Raw genomic sequence first — 20,341 nt, forward strand, 5'->3', positions numbered from 1 at the left:
TACATCCAGATCATTTATATAGATGACAAAAAGCAGTGGACTCAGCACTGATCCTTGTGGCACACCACTGGTCAAGGGCTCTAGTCTAAAAAGCAACCTTCCACTATCACCCTCTGTCTCCTATCTTTGAGACAGTTCTGTATTCAAACGGCTGGTTCTCCCTGTATTCCTTGTGATCTAACCTTGCTAACCAGTCTACCATGCAGAACTTTGTCAAACGCCTCACTGAAATCCATATAGACCACGTCCACCGCTCTGCTTTCATTAATCCTCTTTGTTACTTCTTCAAAAAGTTTAATCAATTTAGTGTCACACTATTTCCCTTGCACAAAGCCATATTGACTATCCCTAATTAGTCCTTGCCTTTCCAAATACATAAAATTCTGTACCTCAGGATCCCCTCCAACAACTTATCCACCACTGATGTCAGGCTGGCTGATTTAAGATTCTGGATTAGTGGTGCTGGAAGAGCACATCATTTCAGGCAGCATCCAAGAAGCAGCGAAATCGACGATTCGGGCAAAAGCCCTTCATCAGGAATAAAGGCAGTGAGCCTGAAGCGTGGAGAGATAAGTTAGAGGAGGGTGGGGGTGGGGAGAAAGTAGCATAGAGTACAATGGGTGAGTGGTCGTTGACTTAAGAGTCAACCTTCTTATGAGACAGATTCTTGCTAGCAAACAGTGACAGCCCTATTCAAATGCATGAGCATCCTCATTCATGTGTCATTTCACTTCATTAATATGTAGTTTCCTATTCTTCCACACATTTTATGGAATCTAGACAGTGACAATTACCAATATAAAGTGAGAGCAATAACCTGGCATCTTTAGCTCATTATGTTCCTTTTTGGCAATCTCACCAACATCTCTGGGCATGCTTCATGGACAGCAACCACATTGTAATTCTAAGGACAATGTAGCTCTGGTACCTATTTAGAAACTTAATATTCCTGCATCTGGCTTTGTTAATTCTAAACTGTAACTTCTTTCAATTGTAGGTTGTACCAGGTGATAAGAAAGACAAAATACTGGTGTTCTTTAAGATGCGCCCAGATGTCATTACTGAGGATAACTTACACACCAATATACTTGTATCATCTATGCTGGATTCACCTATAATCGCTCTTTATCAAGCGATTCGTCAAATATTTGCACCAGTACTTCTGAAGGCGAGTATGCAAGTGTCTTTTGAACAGAAACTTCTTTTGATTTCATACTTATTTCAAAAACTAAAATAAATAATGGAATAAGTTGTGATGTTTCGTTTCATTTATTGTGATGCCTCATTGGGATAGCAATTCTGTAATTTTTAGAGTTGTCACAGAAGTTAAAGATTTTATCAATATGCTTGCAAATTGCCCAATTTACCTGTCAGATAGATCTAGATTAACAGAAAATGTGGACCAGGTTTCTGTGCTTAAGAAAAACTACTATTTATTGCAAATAAATAGATTCTAACCACAGATAAATAGTTGTGAACTGATGACATAAATTCTACAAATTAAAACTCTAACAACTCCCCCTGCACACATATAGATAGACAAAAAAAGATAGTTTTGGGGTGGAGGGAGAAAGATAACTGGGGAAGCAGTTCATTGACTCCAGTCCACAGGGTTTGCTGAAGTGATCTTTTTGCTTGCTAGGATTTTCTGTTCTTCAATCTCTCTTCTTCAGGTGCTTTTCATTTCTTAAGAGAAGGCACAGACAATTATTATACTAATTGGAAAGTCTCTTATTTACTGGTTAAAGGCTCCAGCTTCTTGTAACTGGTGAGAGAACATAAACTGGCTTTCTTCAGCTTTAGAGTATTTTACTAGAGAGAAAGGCATACCCTTCTCCCTTGCAGCAGTCAAAGGGTGACTACCAGCTTTGAGCATTTCCACAAGCATTTTAGCTACTCAGAAGCCAATCATAGTTGTTGTCAGTCAGATGGGCATTGTCATCCACAACTGGTCACAGCTCCACGCACCAATCAGCAGCCTATTGCCAAGTGAATTATGCTTTTGTATAGATCTGATGGTAGCCTGTCTGCAAATAGCCTGAAGAAACTGCCTGGACAAAGCAATAGTGTAAATGGAGTCTGTAATTGTTTAATCCCCTTATGATATAAGACATCATAAAATAAAATAATGTAGACATGAGAATTTTTTCTGGACTCTTTGCCTTTTTGCCTTTTGTTTCAAAATTTTAATAGATCATTAAAATCTACAATTTTAGTTAATCTTGTTAACCATTTTGATAACTAACTGATTATAGTCAGAGATACATAATTGTTAAGTCTTTATGAATTTTTTTTGATTAGATTCTTAAAATAGATTAATAGGTGAAGAGTTATAGATTGGGATTGTTTGGATACTCTTTCAAAGAGATACTGTAAACTTAAGATAAATTTATCTTAATTTTAATTTTAGGATGAGAAATGGAGTAAAAACTTTGATCCCAAATTGCAGAATTTACTTACTCAACTTGAAGCAGGTCTGGGATCTGTTGTAAGGCACTCAGATCATAGCCGCAGTGGAAGCAAATGTGGCGGTGAACAGGACACTTCAGGTTTGAAACTTGATATCACATTTAAAATCACATTTAAAGACTTTTGAATTTACTTGTCTCTTTCAGGTTTTCAAGCTTTCTCTTTGCAGATGTTATGAATTCCGTAATAGATTTATCCATGATTGCTGGAAATATTAACTAATTCAAGATTAGATTTAGACATTTTATGTCCCTCTGTCTCCTTCCTTTCTCTATAACTTCCATCCTAGCTTAGTACAATAGACTAAAAACAACTTAATTAATTGTGTAATGGTTGTCCTCTGGTAAGTGTCCTTTCATTCCCCTTCTCCAGTCTCCATTGTGTCCTTCATTCAAAATTTTCTGGTTTGGGGTTTCAAATTAAATCATCTTCTTTATTGGAGAAATGTAGTGCTCATTTTATTTTTCTTGCAGATTTTTATCTGTGGAAAGCATTTTATGTGATTATAAGGATGGGAAATAATCCTATATGCTGCAAATGAGATTTATTGTGGAGTCTTTGCAGTGGGTGAAAATGATCAACCTGAAAGTAGAGAAGTCTGTTGCAAGGCCAAGTCATGACCCAGTGTTGAGTGAAAACTTTCAGAGATGCGCAATTTTTATGGAAATGGAAAGTTACATTACTCAGGGATATGCATGTCAGTAGTCAAATGGGAAAAGCTGCCAGAGTGCATACATTAGATAGTTTTGGCAGTGCAGTTGGCTGAGGAGAAGTTGAAGATCTTGAATGAGGCAACATCATAAACTATAAAGCCATTTCATAGTTATCTGTGGTGACCAGTTTTGAAAAGGGTTTGCAGAGTTCTACTTCAGACAAAACATAATTTAATTTGGAATCTTGGACAAATGAATCACAAGTACCTGCTGAAGTCCTTTAGCATAGCCCCCAATATATTTCACATGCATTTATAGGATGTCTATCCTAGCTATTTTACTGCTCATCAACCCTGACCACTTCACAGAAATAAGTAGAAGGGAGGCAATACTAACAAAGGCTGATCTAATCGAATTGTTTCAAACTATGAGAGTGATAGGATAGAGAGATACAGGGAAATAATAATAGTAAGGCCGATTTTCTTAAAGCCATCAGCAGGCTGAATTAAGTTGAGTGAGAACACAAACACCCATGCAACATCTGCTGGGAAAATGACTCAGCTTCACACCGTCTCATCATACTCGGCTGTCTTTAATTTCATGAATGATGTCAATTCAGGGTTGCAGGTTTCTGCTGCAGGTCTTCGTATAATTGAACAAGCTGATTCTCACAGATCTTTGGGCACATAGGGCAGGATTACCATTGAGCTAGTGGGATCCAGCGAAGAGTGTTTGCTTCATATCCAGTATGTGGGTTTGTCTCATCATTAAAACGTTGGGACTCAGAAGCATGATGCAGCCTAATGGACACATTTTTGCCATTCTGAGCAATTAGTAGCAAACTCCACCCAGTAATTAAAATCAATGTTATTGTGCTTCAAATAGAACTACAGAATGTCTTTGAAGCCTTTGCTTTATCTACCCAAAAGGTTGGATCATTTAACAATTTAGAAAGCAAGATCTTGTGGGGGCCCACCATTCTGACTATCTGAACAGGTGTTCTGTCCTTTAGAATTGATTTTGTAAGAGTTTCTCCTAATACTTATGGAGCTGGCCGTCCTTCCACTGAATGCAGAATATATGGCAAAGACATGGTTGGAATTTCTCTCGAATTGTGTGTTGCTCATACACAGTACAGATTTCACTGCTGTGCAGGAGTGTCGTGACACTAACTGTGTAGTAGGACTTTTGTTGACTTTGGATATCTTTACGGTGTGATGTAAAGAGTGTGGTTATATAAGTTGTAACTTTGGATTTTTGATTTTTGAGTTAGTAATGTGGATTTTCTGTGTGTCCGAAGTTTATAATTAATTTGCAAGTATTTCTCTAGCCATAGTGATTTCTTTGAAAACAGTTTTTGCAGTCTAAGTTTTGAATTAATAGCTTTTTTTCATATATTGTTAAGGTTTTATGATTGAACAAGATAAACAAGCTCCAGTTTAGAAGGAGTTTTTTCTTAAGCTGAAGGGAAACACCCATAGCTTGGAGGTGGAGGCTTTTATTAGTTTTACACTGAGTTTTGAGCAGTCCTTTGAAGTCCTTGAATGAAAATGGCTGTATCGACAAATGGTTTAAAGAGGGGAAGGATATAACAAAACTAGATTATCTTAGAATAAAGAGTTAGTGTTAGTCCCAGTCTAGAAATGTTGGGATAAAACCTTGACAGTTACTTGAACCTGAGTTTGTTTAAGCACAAATGCATGAATAGTTCCAGGAAGATGCTATCAACAGTTCTAGTCTGTAAGTTCAAGTCACGCATGACTTCAACCTATTGAGATTTCAGAGGCAAGGGTTTTGCTCTGAACACTATACAAGTGTTTTTTTGCATACTGCACCAGGAATGCATTTTCTTTTCAGTTTAGAAAGGAGTGTTTAATTGGATTATGTGCTGATGTATTACTTTGTGTTTAAACAAAAACTTTGAATTATGTAATAAGTAGATGATTTATTCTATTTTAACTCCTTTTCTTTCATTAAAAAATGTTGTTTTAATGTAAAGCAAAATCTGATCATTGTGGACTTGTGTTTCAGTGAGAAACCACTTGGTTAAAACCAAAACAAATCAAGCCAAGATCTATCTGGGATCTGACTTGTTCTTTAATAGTGTTATCTGGGATCAGCATAGTAGTCAAATACTTGATGTCTTAACTTTGTAAAAAGATGACCTGGTTTGCTGATCAATATTGCATCTCTTTGGCAGTGGTGGCCTTTTTGAGATAGATGGTTGCCAAGGTATGGGAATTGCTCAACAGTTCCAGAGTTTCCTTTGCATTTGAGAGGTGAAATAGCTGACCAAGTGAGGTCATAGGGTCATAGAGTCATACGAGAGAAAATGAGGTCTGCAGATGCTGGAGATCAGAGATGGAAATGTGTTGCTGGAGAAGCGCAGCAGGTCAGGCAGCATCTAGGGAACAGGAGAATCGACGTTTCGGACATTAGCCCTTCTTCAGGAGGGCTGAAGAAGGGCTAATGCCCGGAACGTCGATTCTCCTGTTCCCTAGATGCTGCCTGACCTGCTGCGCTTCTCCAGCAACACATTTCCATCATAGAGTCATACAGCATGGAAACAGACCCTTCAGTTCAACCAGTCCATACTGAACATAATCCCAAATTAAACTGGTCCTGTCCGCCTGCTCTTGGTCCATATCCCTCCAAACCTTTCCTATTCATGTACAAAGGAACCTCGATTATCCGAACGTGATGGGTGGGCAGCATTTCGTTCGGATAATCAATTATTCGGTTAATCGATTAAATGCATTTCCTCTGGGGCTTGGAGTTTTTAAAGTCTCCACCTTGTTCAGGAGACTGCAGCAGCACACTGCGCGCAAGTCTCCGCCCCCAACACCACCCTCCGCCCCCAAACCCGTCCAACACCTCCCCCGCCTCCAACACCATGCCCCAGCCGCCAAACCCATTCAACACCTCACCTTTCCCCCAACCCTACTCCCCTGCCCCCAATCCCGTGCAACATCTCCCCCCAACACAGCGCCCCGCCCCCAAACCCATCTGACACCTCTCCCCTCCCCCAACACTGCCCCTGACCCCAAACCCGTGCAACATCTCCCCCGCCCCAACACCACCCGCCTGCCCCCAAACCCGTACAACACCTTCCCCTGCCCCCAACACTGCCCTCACCTCCAAACCCGTGCAACACCTCCCCCCCACCCTCAACATCGCCCCCAACACCACACCCTGCCCCCAAACCCGTGCAGTACCTTTCCCTGCCCCCAACACCACCCCATCCCCAAACCCATGCAGCACCTCCCCCCGCCCCCACCCCCAAACCCATGCAACACCGCCCCTCTGCCCAAAACACCGCCCCCGGCCCCAACCCCGTGCAACACCTCCCCGCGCCCAAACCTCGTTCCCCCCAACCCTGTGCAACACCCCCTCACCCTCAACCCCGCCCTCAACCATTTCTAACTCTGCCCCTGCCACCAACATTGTGCCCCCCCCGCCCCAATCCCCCATCCCCGTGCATACCCGCCCCTTCTCCAGGGCAACTAGACTGAACACCAAGAACAAGAGTGCTGTAGTTGCCTTTGTGGGGTAAATCTCCAAGTAGCACACATAACCAAGTATCAGCCACAGCCACACACAACTTTTTACTGTCAAAAGGTTCCACGTTTGCTCTGAACAGGACAAGGTTGGAGAGATTATGTGGGGATCAGGGGTTTAGGGTACACCTCTCTGTGGGACTCCAGGGAAAGTGTGGGGTGAGAGAAAGGGCGGGCAGTCAGTCATTTGGAGACGGTGCCTGGTTAATCACTGTAAACAAAATATGCGATCACTGCTGGAATGTTTCCATCGGGACCTCGAGATCTCCTTGGATAATCTGATTTTCGGATAATTGGTATTTGAGGTTCCTCTGTACTTATCCAAATGTTTTTTAAATGTTGTAATTGTGACCACATCCACTTCTTCCTCAGGAAATTCATTTCACATTCGAACCATTCTCTGTGGAAAACATTTGTCCCTCATGTCTTTTTTAAATCTCTTTCCTCTTGCCTCAAAAATATGCCTCTACACTTGAAATCCCCCATCCCTTAGGGAAAAGAAACCTACTATGAACCCTATCTATGCCAGTCATTATTTTATAAACTTCTATAACATCACCTCTCAACCTCCTGCGCTCCAGTGGAAACAGTCCCAGCCTATCCAGCCTTTCTTTATAACTCAAACCTTCCATTAATGGTGACATCCTGGTAAATCTCTTCTGAGTCCTCTGCATCTTAATAGTATTCTTCTTATTACTGAGCAACCAAAACTGGACACAGTACTCCAGAGGAGGCCTCACCAATGTCCTGTACAACCTCAACATGACTTCCCAACTCTTATACTCAAAGGACTGAGCAATGAAAACAAGCGTGCTAAAAGCTTTTTTGACCACCATGTCTGTGTGATGCAAACCTCAAAGAATTGTGATATATGCTGTTCTTTTACGCAGAATTCAAAGTCTGGCTGAGCTTCTGAGATGCAGAGTTGAAGACATTGTGAGTGACTTGCACATTTGGTATAGAGTGAGCAGTCACCAATAAACCATAGCTTGTGTAAATCTGTGGTGGCTAGTTTAGTTTTAGCACTGGAGCGGATAGGGTTAAAGAGCTTTCCATTTAGGTAGTATTCATTTCTGACACTGGAGTGCAGTTGACCTTTGATGAGGTGAATAGAGATTGCCAGTAGATTTTAAAATGATATGGAGCTGTCACACAGCCTTGTCCATCCTCAGTCTGGATTTTGAAGGCTTCTGTTTCAATCTCCCACTCAAGCCAATTGTAGTCTTGTCATCGTGAACTTCTAAGATTGTGATAACATTTTCTTTGTTATCCGTATCTTTGGAGCACAATCCACAGATGCTCATAATTTTCTGTGTCGATGAAGAGTCCCTGTTCGTAAGACACCCATGACTATTGCAATTAATACAGCTTCCTCCAGCTGTCTGGAAGTTGTAAGAGCTCTGTCACTTCTGCAGTGGCAATAGTTACTGTTCCATTCATTTAAATCTTTCAAAGCAACCATAGCAACGCAGTAACTTCAGTTTCATAAAGACTTTCCTTACTGCATCTGATTTTTGCAACCCCAATTATTCTATTGTCAGTACCATAGAGAATAAATGATCTCCTCCATCTTCAAAAATGCTTCCTGAATCATTGATTCCTTAGCTATCAACTGAGCCCACATCCTGCCACCTTCAATATTAGCAGTTAGTGACTATTGACACAGTGTTGCCTAAGCTCAGGAGTATTATTAATATTTGTTGTCTGAAGACTGGAGTGTTATTGCTGGGTGTTATCTAAAGGTTGAAGTGTCAGCAGTGTGGACAGTCTGAAAGCAGGAATGTCAATGTTGTGTTGTCTGAAGTCAAGAATGTTAGTTTTGTGCACATTTTTACTAGGTCACATAATGCTTGAAGGCTGTAAGGTCTGTTTTCAGTATCAGTTATTGATGTGAACAAATTATACATTTAAGGCAGAATGTTGGGCAAGTATTAGATTTCACCTCTTACTTCCCTGCGTTGTTGATACACTAGAGGATACTATGTTCCTTTTTAAAAATATTCTTATGCAGACCATTAGACTTAGTCTGAGGTACTTAGGTTTCTCATTTACATGCAATAAGCATTTTTATTAGTTATTATGTCTTTGAGTGTTTGATTGCACAGACTTCAAAATGCTTAAACTGTATGGGGCCTTTTTCCAGTCATATTTAGGCTTTGTGAACAGCTCCATTAAAATTTACTTTAATTGAAAGGAATGCTTAGATCTGGGTTATATTAATCCAAATATTGTAGAAAATGAAGCCATAGGTTTTCAGGACTCTGAGAAATTATGGGAAGGGTTAGGGTTAGGGTTAGGGTCAGGGTTAGGGTCAGGGTTAGGGTGTAGAAAACATGCTTAACCAAATAAAGAAAAAGATGTATGTGCCAACTACTCAGGAATAGTTGGTGAGTTGGTTTTCACATTTGAGTTTCTGTCCTCTTATCCCATTATCTTTATTTGATTTTTAATGCTTGAATTGAGGATTTCCCTTTGCTATTCTTGTATTGCCTCTCCAAATTGAAAGAAATTGAGCATTAGTGAGGGTTTGTGGCTGTTTTACAATGCAGGATCGATGGAGAGGGAGCATTTTGGTGCTTGCTGACTTAAGGACACAATGAACAAAGTTCTTGCAAGAACATTTGTTGGCATTTATTCTCAAATTGGATGATGTATCAATCCTGATATATGAAGAGTTTGAGCTTCATTGGAGAACCAGAAATATTATAGGCAAGGCATGCTGTATGTAAAACAGGTAATTAGTAAGAGATCTGCTACAAGTGTTGCATATCGGTCATTATGTTACATAAACCTTTTATGTCTATTTTGAAAGGAATTTTGGAACCCAGTGATGAATTTCAGTTCTGGGCAGAAGTTGCTGCAAGTGATGATAAACCAGACAGAAAAGAGAGAGCCCAGCATTTTGAAGAATTCTTTCAAACAATTTCACAGGTTTGTTTTATACCAAAAGCCTTTGCAGATGAAATTCTCAGTTAAAACAAATTTAACATGCTTTATACCTTTTTATGTAAGATTTAATGTCAGTGTGAAAAAGAATACAAAGCAACAGAGAACAGTGCAGCACAGGAACAGGCCCTTTGGCCCATCATGTCTGTGCCGACCATGTTGCCATTCTAAATTAATCCCATCTGCCTGCATGTGGTCCGTATCCCTCTATTCATTATCTGTTCAAATATCTGTCTCAATGCTTTTTTAACATTGCTATCGTATCTGTTTCTACCACCTCCCCAGCAGTGCATTCCAGGCACCTACCACCCTCTCTGTAAAAATAAAACTTGCCTTGCACATCTTCTTTAAACTTTCCCCCTCTCACATTAAATCTGTACTCCCTAATATTTGAAATTTCCACTCTGGGGGAAAAAAAAACTCCTGACTATCCACCCTGTCCATGCCTCATAATATTATACACTTCAGCCTCCCTCACTTTAGTGAAACAATCCAAGTTTATCCAACCTCTCCTTATGGCTAATTCACTCCAATCCAGGCAACATCCTGGTAAACATTGTTTGCACTCTCTCCAAAGCCTCCACATTGTTCTTACAGTGTGGTAACCAGAATTGCACACAATACTCAAGTTTTATACAGCTGCAACATGACTTACCAACTACAATACTCCATGCCCTGACCAATGAAGGCAAGCATGCTGCGTGCCTTCTTTACTGTTTTATTCACTTGTGCTGCCACTTTCAGGGAACTATGGAGTTGCACCACAAGATCCTTCTGTATATCAGTGCTTCTAAGTACCCTACCATTTACTGTATACTCTTTGCTTGCATTTGACCTGCCAAAATGCATTATCTCATACTTGTCTGGATTAAATTCCGTAGAACATAGAACAACAGCACAGGAACGGGCCCTCCGGCTCACGATGTTGTGTCAAACATGACGCTAAATTAAACTAATTCCTTCTACCTGCCCTTGGTCCCTATCACTCCATTCTTTGCATATTCTTGTGCTTATCTAAAAGTCTCTTAAATGCCCTATTGTATCTACCTTCACTATCATTCCTGTCAGCTCATTCCAGACTCCTACCACTCTTAGTGTAAAATAAACTTGCCCCTCACATCTCCTTTGAAGTTTCCCCCTCTTACATTAAATGCATACCTCCTAGATTTAGACATTTCAACTCTGGGAAAAAGATTTTGACCATCAACCCTATCTATGCATCTCATAATTTGATAGACTTCTATCAAGTCTTCCCTTAGCCTCTGTTGCTCCAGAGAAAACAATCTGAGTTTTTCTAAACACTCCTTTTAGCTTATTCCCTGAAATCCGGGCAGCATCCTGGTAAACCTCTTTTGCATCTCTCCAAAGTCTCCACATCCTTCCTGTGATATGGTGACCAAAGTGAATGCAATATTTAGTGTGGCCTAACAAAGTCTTACAAAACCGCATCTGCCATTTTTTTGCCAAGATTTCCAATGATCTATATTCTGCTATATCCTTTGACAACCTTCCTCACTATCTACAACAGCGCCAATTTTTATGTCATCTGCAAACTTACTGATCAGTCCAGCTTCATTTTCATCCAAATCATTTGTATAAATTACAAACAGTGGAGGTCCCAGCACTGATTACAGACATTAAGTCAGAAAAACACCTCTTCACAATACTCTCTGTCTTCTAGACCAAAACAATTTTGGATCCAACTTACCAACTCAGCTTGGATCCCATGTGACTTAATCTTCCGGACAAGCCTGCCATGAGGGACCTTGTCAAATGCTTTAGTAAAGTCCATGTAGACAACATTCACTGCACTACCCTCATCAATAACCTCTATCACTTCCTCAAAAACTCAATCAAATTTGTGAGTAGACCTCTCCAGCACAAAACCATGCTGACAGTCCCAATAATTGCATTCTTTTCTAAGTGTAAATAAATTGTGTCCTTGCTTTTTGTCATTTATATAAATTATTTGGATGTTAGTAAGTTTGCAGATTATTCCAAAATTGGAAGTGCAGTGATCAGCGAAGAAGGTTACCTCAGAGTACAATGGGATCTTGATCAGCTGGGCTAGTGGGCCGAGGAGCGGCGAATGGGTTAACTTTAGATAAATGTGAGGTGCTGCATTTTGGAAAGGCAAGTCAGGGCAAGACTGATACACTTAATGGTAAGGAGCTAGAAAGTGTTGTTGTACAAAGAGGCCTGGGAGTGCAGGTTCATAGTTCCTTGAAAGTGGAGTCACAGGTAGATAGGATAGTAAAGAAGGCATTTGGTATGCTTGCCTTTGCTGGTCAGTGCATTGAGTAATGTCATGTTGAAGCTATACGGGATATTGGTTAGATCACTATTAGAATACTGCATGCAATTCTAGCCTCTCTGCTTTGGAATGATGTTGTGAAGCTTAAAATGGTTCAGAAAAGATTTACAAAGATGTTGCCAGGGTTGGAATATTTGAGCTATAGGGAGAGGCTGAATAGGCTCGGGCTATTTTCCCTGGAGTGTCAAGAGGCTGAGGGATGACCTTATAGAGGTTTATAAAATCATGAGGGGTATGGATAGGCTGAGTAGCCAATGGTCTTTTCCCCAGGGTGAGGGAGTGCAAAACTAGAAGGCATAGGTTTAAGGTGAGAGGGGAAAGATTTAGAAGAGATCTAAGTGGTAACCTTTTAATGCAGAGAGTAGTGCATGTATGGAATGGGCTGCCAGAAAAAGCAGTGGAGGCTGGTATAATTACATCATTTAAAAGGCATCTGGATGGGTATATGAATAGGAAGGGTTTAGAGGGATATGGGCCAAATACTGGCAAATGGGAGTAGATTTATTTAGGATATCTGATTGGTTGGATGAGGGTCTGTTTCTGTGCTGTATATCTCTATGACTCTATGAATCTTCTCCAATAATTTCCTTACCAATGATGCAAAGCTCACCAGCATGTGTTTTCCCAGATTATTGCTGTTACCCTTCTTAAATAAAGGAACAACATTGGTTATTCTTCAGTCCTCGGGAAGTCATCTGTGGTTAAAAACGATACAAACATCTCTGTCAAGGCACCAGCAATCTCCTCCTTTACCTTCCTCAGTGTCCTGGGATAAATTCCATTTGGCCTTGGGGACTTATGTGCCTTAGTGTTTTTCAAGACACCCAGAACCATCTCCTTCTTAATATCGACATTCCCTACAATATCAATAAACCCCTCCTAATCTACCATCATCCGTATCCTTATCTTTGGTGAATACTGATGGGGAGTACTCATTAAGGTTCTCACCCACTTCCGCTGGCCCTCTGCGTAAATTCTCTCCATTGTCCCTTGAGTGGACTCACTCTTTCTCTGGCTACACTCTTGCTCCTGATATATGTATAAAATGACTTGAGATTCTCCTAAACTCTATTGACAAGGACAATTCACAGCCCATTTTCACCCTCCTAATTCCTTGTTTCAGTTCTTTCATGCTTCCTTTATATTCCTCAAGGGCTTTATCTGATTTCAGTTTTCTAAACCTTACATATGCTTCCTTTTAATTTTTCACTAATCTGTCAATATCTCTTGTCATCGACCTGTTCCTAACATCCTCACAGGAATATGCTAATCCTGAAGTCTGATTAATTGGCATTTAAATTCACATGTCAGATGTGAATTTGCCCTCAAACAGCTATACCTAAACTAATTTCTCCAGTTCCTGCCAAGAACTGATGTAATTAGCCGTCCCTCAACTTAGCACATTCACTCGAGGACCAGTTTTAACCTTATTCATTACTGTCATAGAATTTATGAAATTATGATCATTGTTCCTAAAATGGTCCCCCATTGAAACTTTTATATATTGGAAGTTTAGTCACCAAATTGAAGTAGTTGAGGAAATAATTTGTTTTAGAGCACATGGCTTTTGGTCAAATGCTGATCATATTTTGTGTTGGAATTGCTTTTCAGCTGACATTTAAAAAATATTTGTAATTCTCAAATGTGATGGTTTATATCTAGTTTAGTGCTTTTATTGACTTCACACAATCGTTTTTTCTCTTTGCTGCACACTTTTCTAGATCCTTCTGATTTATGCCATGGAAGTGCTGCTTAAAAGTTGAGGCAAGTTCAGCATCATATAAATTGGAAAGTTTCTTAACTATATTTCTCTCTTTTGCTTTCTTAGCAGTACAACAATTTGGATGCTCTTTCTTTAGCTGACGTTGTGGATTTGGTTGAGACTACTCGTGATACTGTGGATGATGTATGGAGACAAACTGAGCATGATTTTTACCCAGAGCCACGAATGCACCATCTGCTGGATGTCATAGGTACTGTCTTTGAAAGAATAAGTAACTTGTAGGTGTACAATTGGACTGTCCATTTCTTTTAGTGGGTCATATCTAAACATTCTCCCCATGTCTCAGAGCTAATAAAAAAGGACCTGGATTTGTATAGTGCCTTCCAAGAATATCAAACTTTTCAAAGCACATTCACAGCTAATAAGTATTTTTAAGCTGCATGCTCTTGTGATACACAAATCATGGCATCCAATTTGTGCACAACAAGTTCCTACAGCAAAAATGTAGTAACAGTGCAATATGTTATATGTAAATAAAAGCAAAATACTGTGGATGCTGGAAGTCTGAAATAAACAGAGAAAGCAGTAGAGAGTCAGCATGTATGGCAGAGTTAATGTTATTGCACCTGGTATGACTTCTTCAGAATTAATTATTTATAATACTAATTAAGAAATAAATAATGATCAGGTCACTTGGGAAAGCTTTACTCCTCTTCTTTGAAATAGTGCTGTGAGATATTTTATAACCACTAATAAAGCATATATGGCTTTGGTTTAGTATCTCATTTTTATATTAAAAAAGTGCCTTCAACAGTGCAGCAGTTTCCTGGGACTGGACTGGAATGTGAGCCTTGATATTTGTGCTTGAACTTGGTCTTGAACCCTGTTCTTCGTGTCTAAGAGAAGGGAGTGCCACCAAATGACAAAATTCACTGTACATATTACATTTATTTGTTAATGTATGTAATGTTTCACATTGTCAGGAATATGCATTTTTACTAGCATATTGAGAATTATGATCTCAAGGGCTATGTTAATATATGTTGATTAAATACTGCTTAGGTATGAATGATTATACACTTTAAAAGTTGGCAGAATTTATGCCATAAAAATGTATTTGTGCATATCTGTATTGAAAATATTTTTCTGTGAAGTTGAATATATTCCTGTTTTAGTATGAATGGTTTCAGGTTGGAACAAAATTTAAAAAAAAAAGGATCTATATGTCTTGAAAATGCTTTAAATGATGAATGTTCCTACATTGTCATTTTATTGCAAATTTAACAATAAAATTTGTCAAAGTAACAGATTCCTAGCCATTTCTGAGTGACTAAACGGTACAATGATGTACATTACTATTAGGCAAATAAATGTTTCTGATTCCCTGCAGGATCACATTTTCTAATGGTCTTGTGGTTTGTCTGGTTAACAAGTGCAAAGGATGTTGGAATGTCATCACAATCAATGCTTGAAAACAGCCTGGAGTGTGTTTGGTTTGAAATTATTTGCCTCTTCCTGAGGGGGAAGATCCTAGCTTCCACTCCACCTCCAAAAATTAAATTAGTGCTTAATAAGTATTTATTGTTAGGTGTAAGCCCTATATTTTGATGCTCCATTGCATTTCACATTGGAACTTAGACAACTTTATATTTTGTTTCCAAGGTAGGGTCAAAGTGCTAAAACATTAACTGTGCAATATATCATAAGATGTAGGAGCAGAAATTAGGCTATTCAGCCCATCGAATCTGCTCCACCATTCAATCATTGCTGATAAGTTTCTTAACAGTATACTGCCACCTTCTCCCCGTAACACTTGATCCCTTTGATACTCCAGAACCTAGCTAACTCAGTTTTAAATATACTTAATGAGCTGCCCTGCGCAGCCTTCTATGACAATGAATTTCATAGATTCACCACTCTCTAGCTGAAGAACTTTCTCCTTATCTCCATTCTGAAAGGTCTTCTCTTTACTCTGAAGCTGTGCCCTCAGGTCCTAGTCTTTCCTACCAATGGAAACATCTTCCCAATATCTACTCTGTCCAGGCCATTCAATATTCTGTATGTTTCATTTAGCTCCCCCCTCAACCTTCTAAACTCCATCGAGTATAGACCCAGAGTCCTCAAACATTCCTCATATGTTGAGCTTTTCATCCTGGGACCATTCGCTTGAACCTCCTCTGAACATGCTCCAAGGCCAATACATCCTTCCTGAGATATGGGGCCCAAACTGCACACAGTACTCCAAATGTGGTCTGACCAGAGCCATGTAGAGCCTCAGAAGTACATTCCTGCTTTTATATTCAAGTCCTCTCAAAATAAATGCCGTCATTACATTTGCTTTCCTAACTACTGACTCAACCTGCAAGTTTACCTTGAGAGGATCCTGGATAAGAACTCCCAAGTCTCCTTGCACTTCAAATTTCTGAATTTTCTCCCCATCTCGAAAATAGTTCATGCCTCTATTCTTCCTATTCTTCATGACCTCAAAATTTCTCACATTATACTCCATCTGCCATTCTTAGCCCACTCTCCTAACCTGTCCAAATCCTTCTGCAGCCTCCCTGCCTCCTCAATGCTACCTGTCCCTCTACCTATCTTTGTATCATCTGCAAACATAGCCAGAATGTCTTCAGTTTGTTCATCTAGATCATTAATGTATAATGTGAAAAGTTGTGGTCCCAACACAGCCTTGCAGAACACCACTTGTCACTGGCTGTCATCCTGAGAAGGAGCCTTTTATCCCTACTCTCTGCTTTCTGCCAGACCGTCAAGTTTATATCCAGGCTAGCACCTTGTCTCTTACACCATGGGCCCTTATCTTGCTCAGTAGCCTCCTGTGCAGCATTTTGTCAAAGACCTTCTTGAAGTCCAGGTAGATAACATCCACCGGCTCTTTTTTGTCTAACCTGCTCGTTACTTTCTCAAAGAATTCTAGCAAATTTGTTAGAGATGACCTCCCCTTGATGAAACCATGCTGACTTTGCCCTATTTTACCATACACTTTCAAGTATTCAGAAATCTCATCCTACGCAATGGTTTCCAGGATCTTACCCACGACCGAGATTAGGCTAATCAGTCTGTAATTTTCCATCATTTACCTAGCTCCTTTTTTACACAGGGGTGTCCCATTAGTGATTTTCCAGTTCTTTGGGACCCTTCCTGATTCTAGCAATTCCTGAAAGATCACTACTAATGCTTCCACTATCTCTTCAGCTATCTCCCTTAGAACTCTGGGGTGTAGTCCCTCTGGCCTGAAGGTGGATAAATCACCTGGACCATTCAGGTTTTCTAGCACCTTCTCCTTGGTGATGGCCAGTATACTCAGCTTTGCCCTCTCACTCTCTTGAAGTTTTGGGATATTATTCGTGTCTTCCACCATGAAGACTAACGCAAAGTAATTATTCAGTTTTTCAGCCACTTCCTTGTTCCCCACTACTATCTCTTTTACATCATTTTCCAGTGGCCCAATGTCTACTTTTGCCTCTCTTTTGCCCTTTATATCTGTAAAGAAACTCTTACAGTCTTTTTTTATATTACTGGCTAGCTTATCCTCATATTTAATCTTCTCCTCTCTTTTGCCCTTTATATATGTAAAGAAACTCTGACACTCTTCCTTTTTATTACTGGATAGCTTATCCTGATATTTAATCTTCTCCCTCCTTATTTCTTTTTTTGTTGCCCTCTATTAATCTTTGTAAGCTTCCTAATCCTCTGGTTTCCCACTGCCATTTGTCACGTAAAATGTTTTCTCTTTTGCTTTTATGCTATCCCTGACTTCCCTAGTCAGCCATGGTTTCCTCATCCTCCTGTACCATGCTTCTTTTTCCTTGGGCTGAATCTCTGTTGTGTCTCCTGAATTACTCCCAGATGCCCCTGTCATTGCTGTTCCACTGTCTTTCCTGCTGGGCTCTTTTCCCAGTCCATTCTAATCAGTAATTAGTTTTCCCATGTGTTGCATATGTATGGTAGCTTGAGGATATGTGACATACTTCCATCCATCTTGCCATCTAATTGCTACACAACGTTTTGATATTGATCATTTTGGACATTAGGATGTTACAGAGGATTATCAATTTGTTACTGTTGTTTAAAAATGAGAACTTTTGTGCATACAAAACTTTAATTCCTTGCCATTTCTTTTCTGTAGGAAATGCCTTGGGTAGATTTGTACAGAAAACTCTAATGCAGTTAAATTTATGGGGAGATCCTTTCCATACTGTGAAAGAGAACCTCCGATCTGGCATCACCATCTGTGAACAGTGGGTGGCAGCCTGTGATCATCTGACAGGACAACTGTGGCGGCGATATACTCCTCACCAATGGAAAAGTGAGAAATATTATCCAGGATCATTGGCTAAACTTGCAAAACGCCTTGAAGAGGTACAGTATTATTAATTATTTTCTTTGTTATTTTGAAAATTGTGTGATTACTTTAAACATTGCAAATTGTAAGAAAACTACTACACACCTAAGACTTAAACTAGCGGTCACAATGTAGCATTCCGATAAATAATGGGACTTTTTCCACAGGTTGCTATAAGTTTTGTATTTCTTATTTGTTTCATGTTGAAGTTATGATTGTTGAAAATTCAGAACTGGCAGCAACCTTTTTGAACATGTACCTTTGGGCGGCATGGTGGCTCAATGGTTAGCACCGCTGCCTCACAGCGCCAGGGTTCCAGGTTTGATTCCAGCCTTGGGCAACTGTCAGTCTGGAGCTTGCACATTCTCCCTGTGTCTGCGTGGGTTTCCTCCGGGTACTCTGGTTTCCTCCCACATTCCAAAGATGTGCAGGTCAGGTGAATTGGCCATGCTCAGTTGTCCATAGTAGTTAGGTGCATTAGTCAGAGGGGGTCGGTTACTCTTCGGAGGGTCGGTGTGGACTTGTTGGGCCAAAGGGCCTGTTTCCACACTGTAGGGAATCTAATCTAATCTAAGCTTAACATAAGATTTCATGTCTAATTCTTCATTATCTTTTATTTGGTCATGGGCTGTAAGTGTTGCTAGCTAGCATTTATTATCCATTCCCAGTTGCTCTTGAAAAGGTGGTTGAGAGCTGCTATCCTAAATAACTGCAGGTGTGGGTATTGCCTGCAGTGCTGTTAGGAAAGGAGTTTCAGGATTTTGATCCAGTAACAATGTAGGAATAGCGATATAGTTCTAAATCTGGACATTAATAGCTTAGAAAGGAACTTGCAAGTGGTGGTGTGGCTGTCTTGTAGTTACAGTATTTATATGGCTGGTCAAATTCAGCTTCTAGTCAATGATACTCCCATCCCCAAGATGTTGATCTTGTCGTTACATCATACCTCTCAATACCTGGCTTAAAAAATAATAATTGATTAAGCACTAATTTCTGTTTGCAGAAGAGATCCAAATTTCTACCACATTTTTCACTGGTTTATGATTTCCTGGTTTCCTTCTGTCACTTTCCTTAAATTGCACAAGTCACTTCTTGCCAATATAAAGAAATGGTTTTTAAACTGAGAGCTTTGAGACGTTTTATTTGGGGCATTTGCAGTGTTGTCACTCAGATTCTCAACTACTTTCTTTAAAACTCTGCGTGAAAGCCATCTGTTTTGGCAATTTGTCACTTTCAGTGTTATTTCCTTCATCATCACTGTTAATTTGGATTCATTAATTTTGATAGACCCCAACCTTGATTTGTTACTCAAATTCCTGGCAAGCGTTCCTATGCTGTGAACAATGCTGCAAAGTAATTGTTTAACAAGTCCTCCAATTCATTATTACAATTGATGCTCTCACTTATCTCAATTTTCAAAGATCTTGTCCGTGACCACCATCTTTTCCCATATATAATTGTGAACATTTTTGTATGGATTTTGATATCAGTCATTCATGCATGTGGAGTGTATTCTATCACCTAGTAAATGGTAGACAGACTTTAGGGAATCAGGAGGTGGGTTACCCACAGTAGGATTCCTAGCCTCTGACTGGCTCTTGTAGCCACTGTATTAATTGGCTAGTCCATTTTAACTTTTGGTCAGTGATAACCCCCCAGGATGTTGATAGTGGGAGTTCAGTTATGGTAATGCCCTTGAATGTCAAGGGTCACTGGTTAAATTCTTCTCTCTTGTTGGAAATAGTCATTTCTGAAACTTGTGTGGTGCAAATGTTACTTGTCACTTGTTAGCCCAAGTCAGGATATTATCCAGGTCTTGCTGCATTTGGATTTGGACTGCTTCACTATCTGCAAAGCCTATAGTGGTGCTGAACCTTGGGCAATCATCAACGAACAGAATTGTACAATACAGAAGAGTCAAGTCTGCACTGACAAAACCATTCAAAATCTATACAGGACCCACTTTCTAGCATTTAGTTAGTGAATATTACATTTCAAGTAAACAACAAAACAAAGAAATGCAGATGTTGTAAATTTGAAACATTGAATATTATGACACTAGAAATTTTTATCCAAGTACCTTTTAAATGTTGTGAGGTTTCCTGCCTCAACTATGCTGTAGGCTATCCATTTCAGATTCCCACCACCCTCTAGGAGAAAAAGGATTTCTTTAAATCCCCTCTAAACCGTTCACCTTAAAATTATGCCCCCTCATTATTACTCTTTAACTAAGGGGATTAGTTGCTATCCACCCATCTATGCCCCTCACAATCTTCTATGTCTCAATCAGGTCCCCCATATCAGCCTATTTTTGCT

General features: G+C 39.8%; 1 protein-coding gene across 3 annotated transcripts in view; it reads left to right on the forward strand.

Moving 5' to 3' along the window:
- dync2h1 (dynein cytoplasmic 2 heavy chain 1) overlaps positions 1-20,341 on the forward strand; it is a 565,214-nt gene that overhangs the window by 16,097 nt on the left and 528,776 nt on the right. For all 3 annotated transcript variants that reach the window (XM_043691805.2, XM_043691808.2, XM_043691806.2), the window contains exons 3-7: positions 998-1,168; positions 2,411-2,549; positions 9,492-9,610; positions 13,768-13,912; positions 17,810-18,042. In XM_043691805.2, the coding sequence (XP_043547740.2) occupies positions 998-1,168; positions 2,411-2,549; positions 9,492-9,610; positions 13,768-13,912; positions 17,810-18,042 (807 nt within the window). The remainder of the gene's footprint in view (positions 1-997; positions 1,169-2,410; positions 2,550-9,491; positions 9,611-13,767; positions 13,913-17,809; positions 18,043-20,341) is intronic.

This window comes from Chiloscyllium plagiosum, unplaced genomic scaffold, assembly GCF_037043375.1.
Source record: "Chiloscyllium plagiosum isolate Xiang-an unplaced genomic scaffold, Cpla_swu_hap1 HiC_scaffold_6, whole genome shotgun sequence".
In the NCBI taxonomy this organism is placed as follows: Eukaryota; Metazoa; Chordata; class Chondrichthyes; order Orectolobiformes; family Hemiscylliidae; genus Chiloscyllium; species Chiloscyllium plagiosum.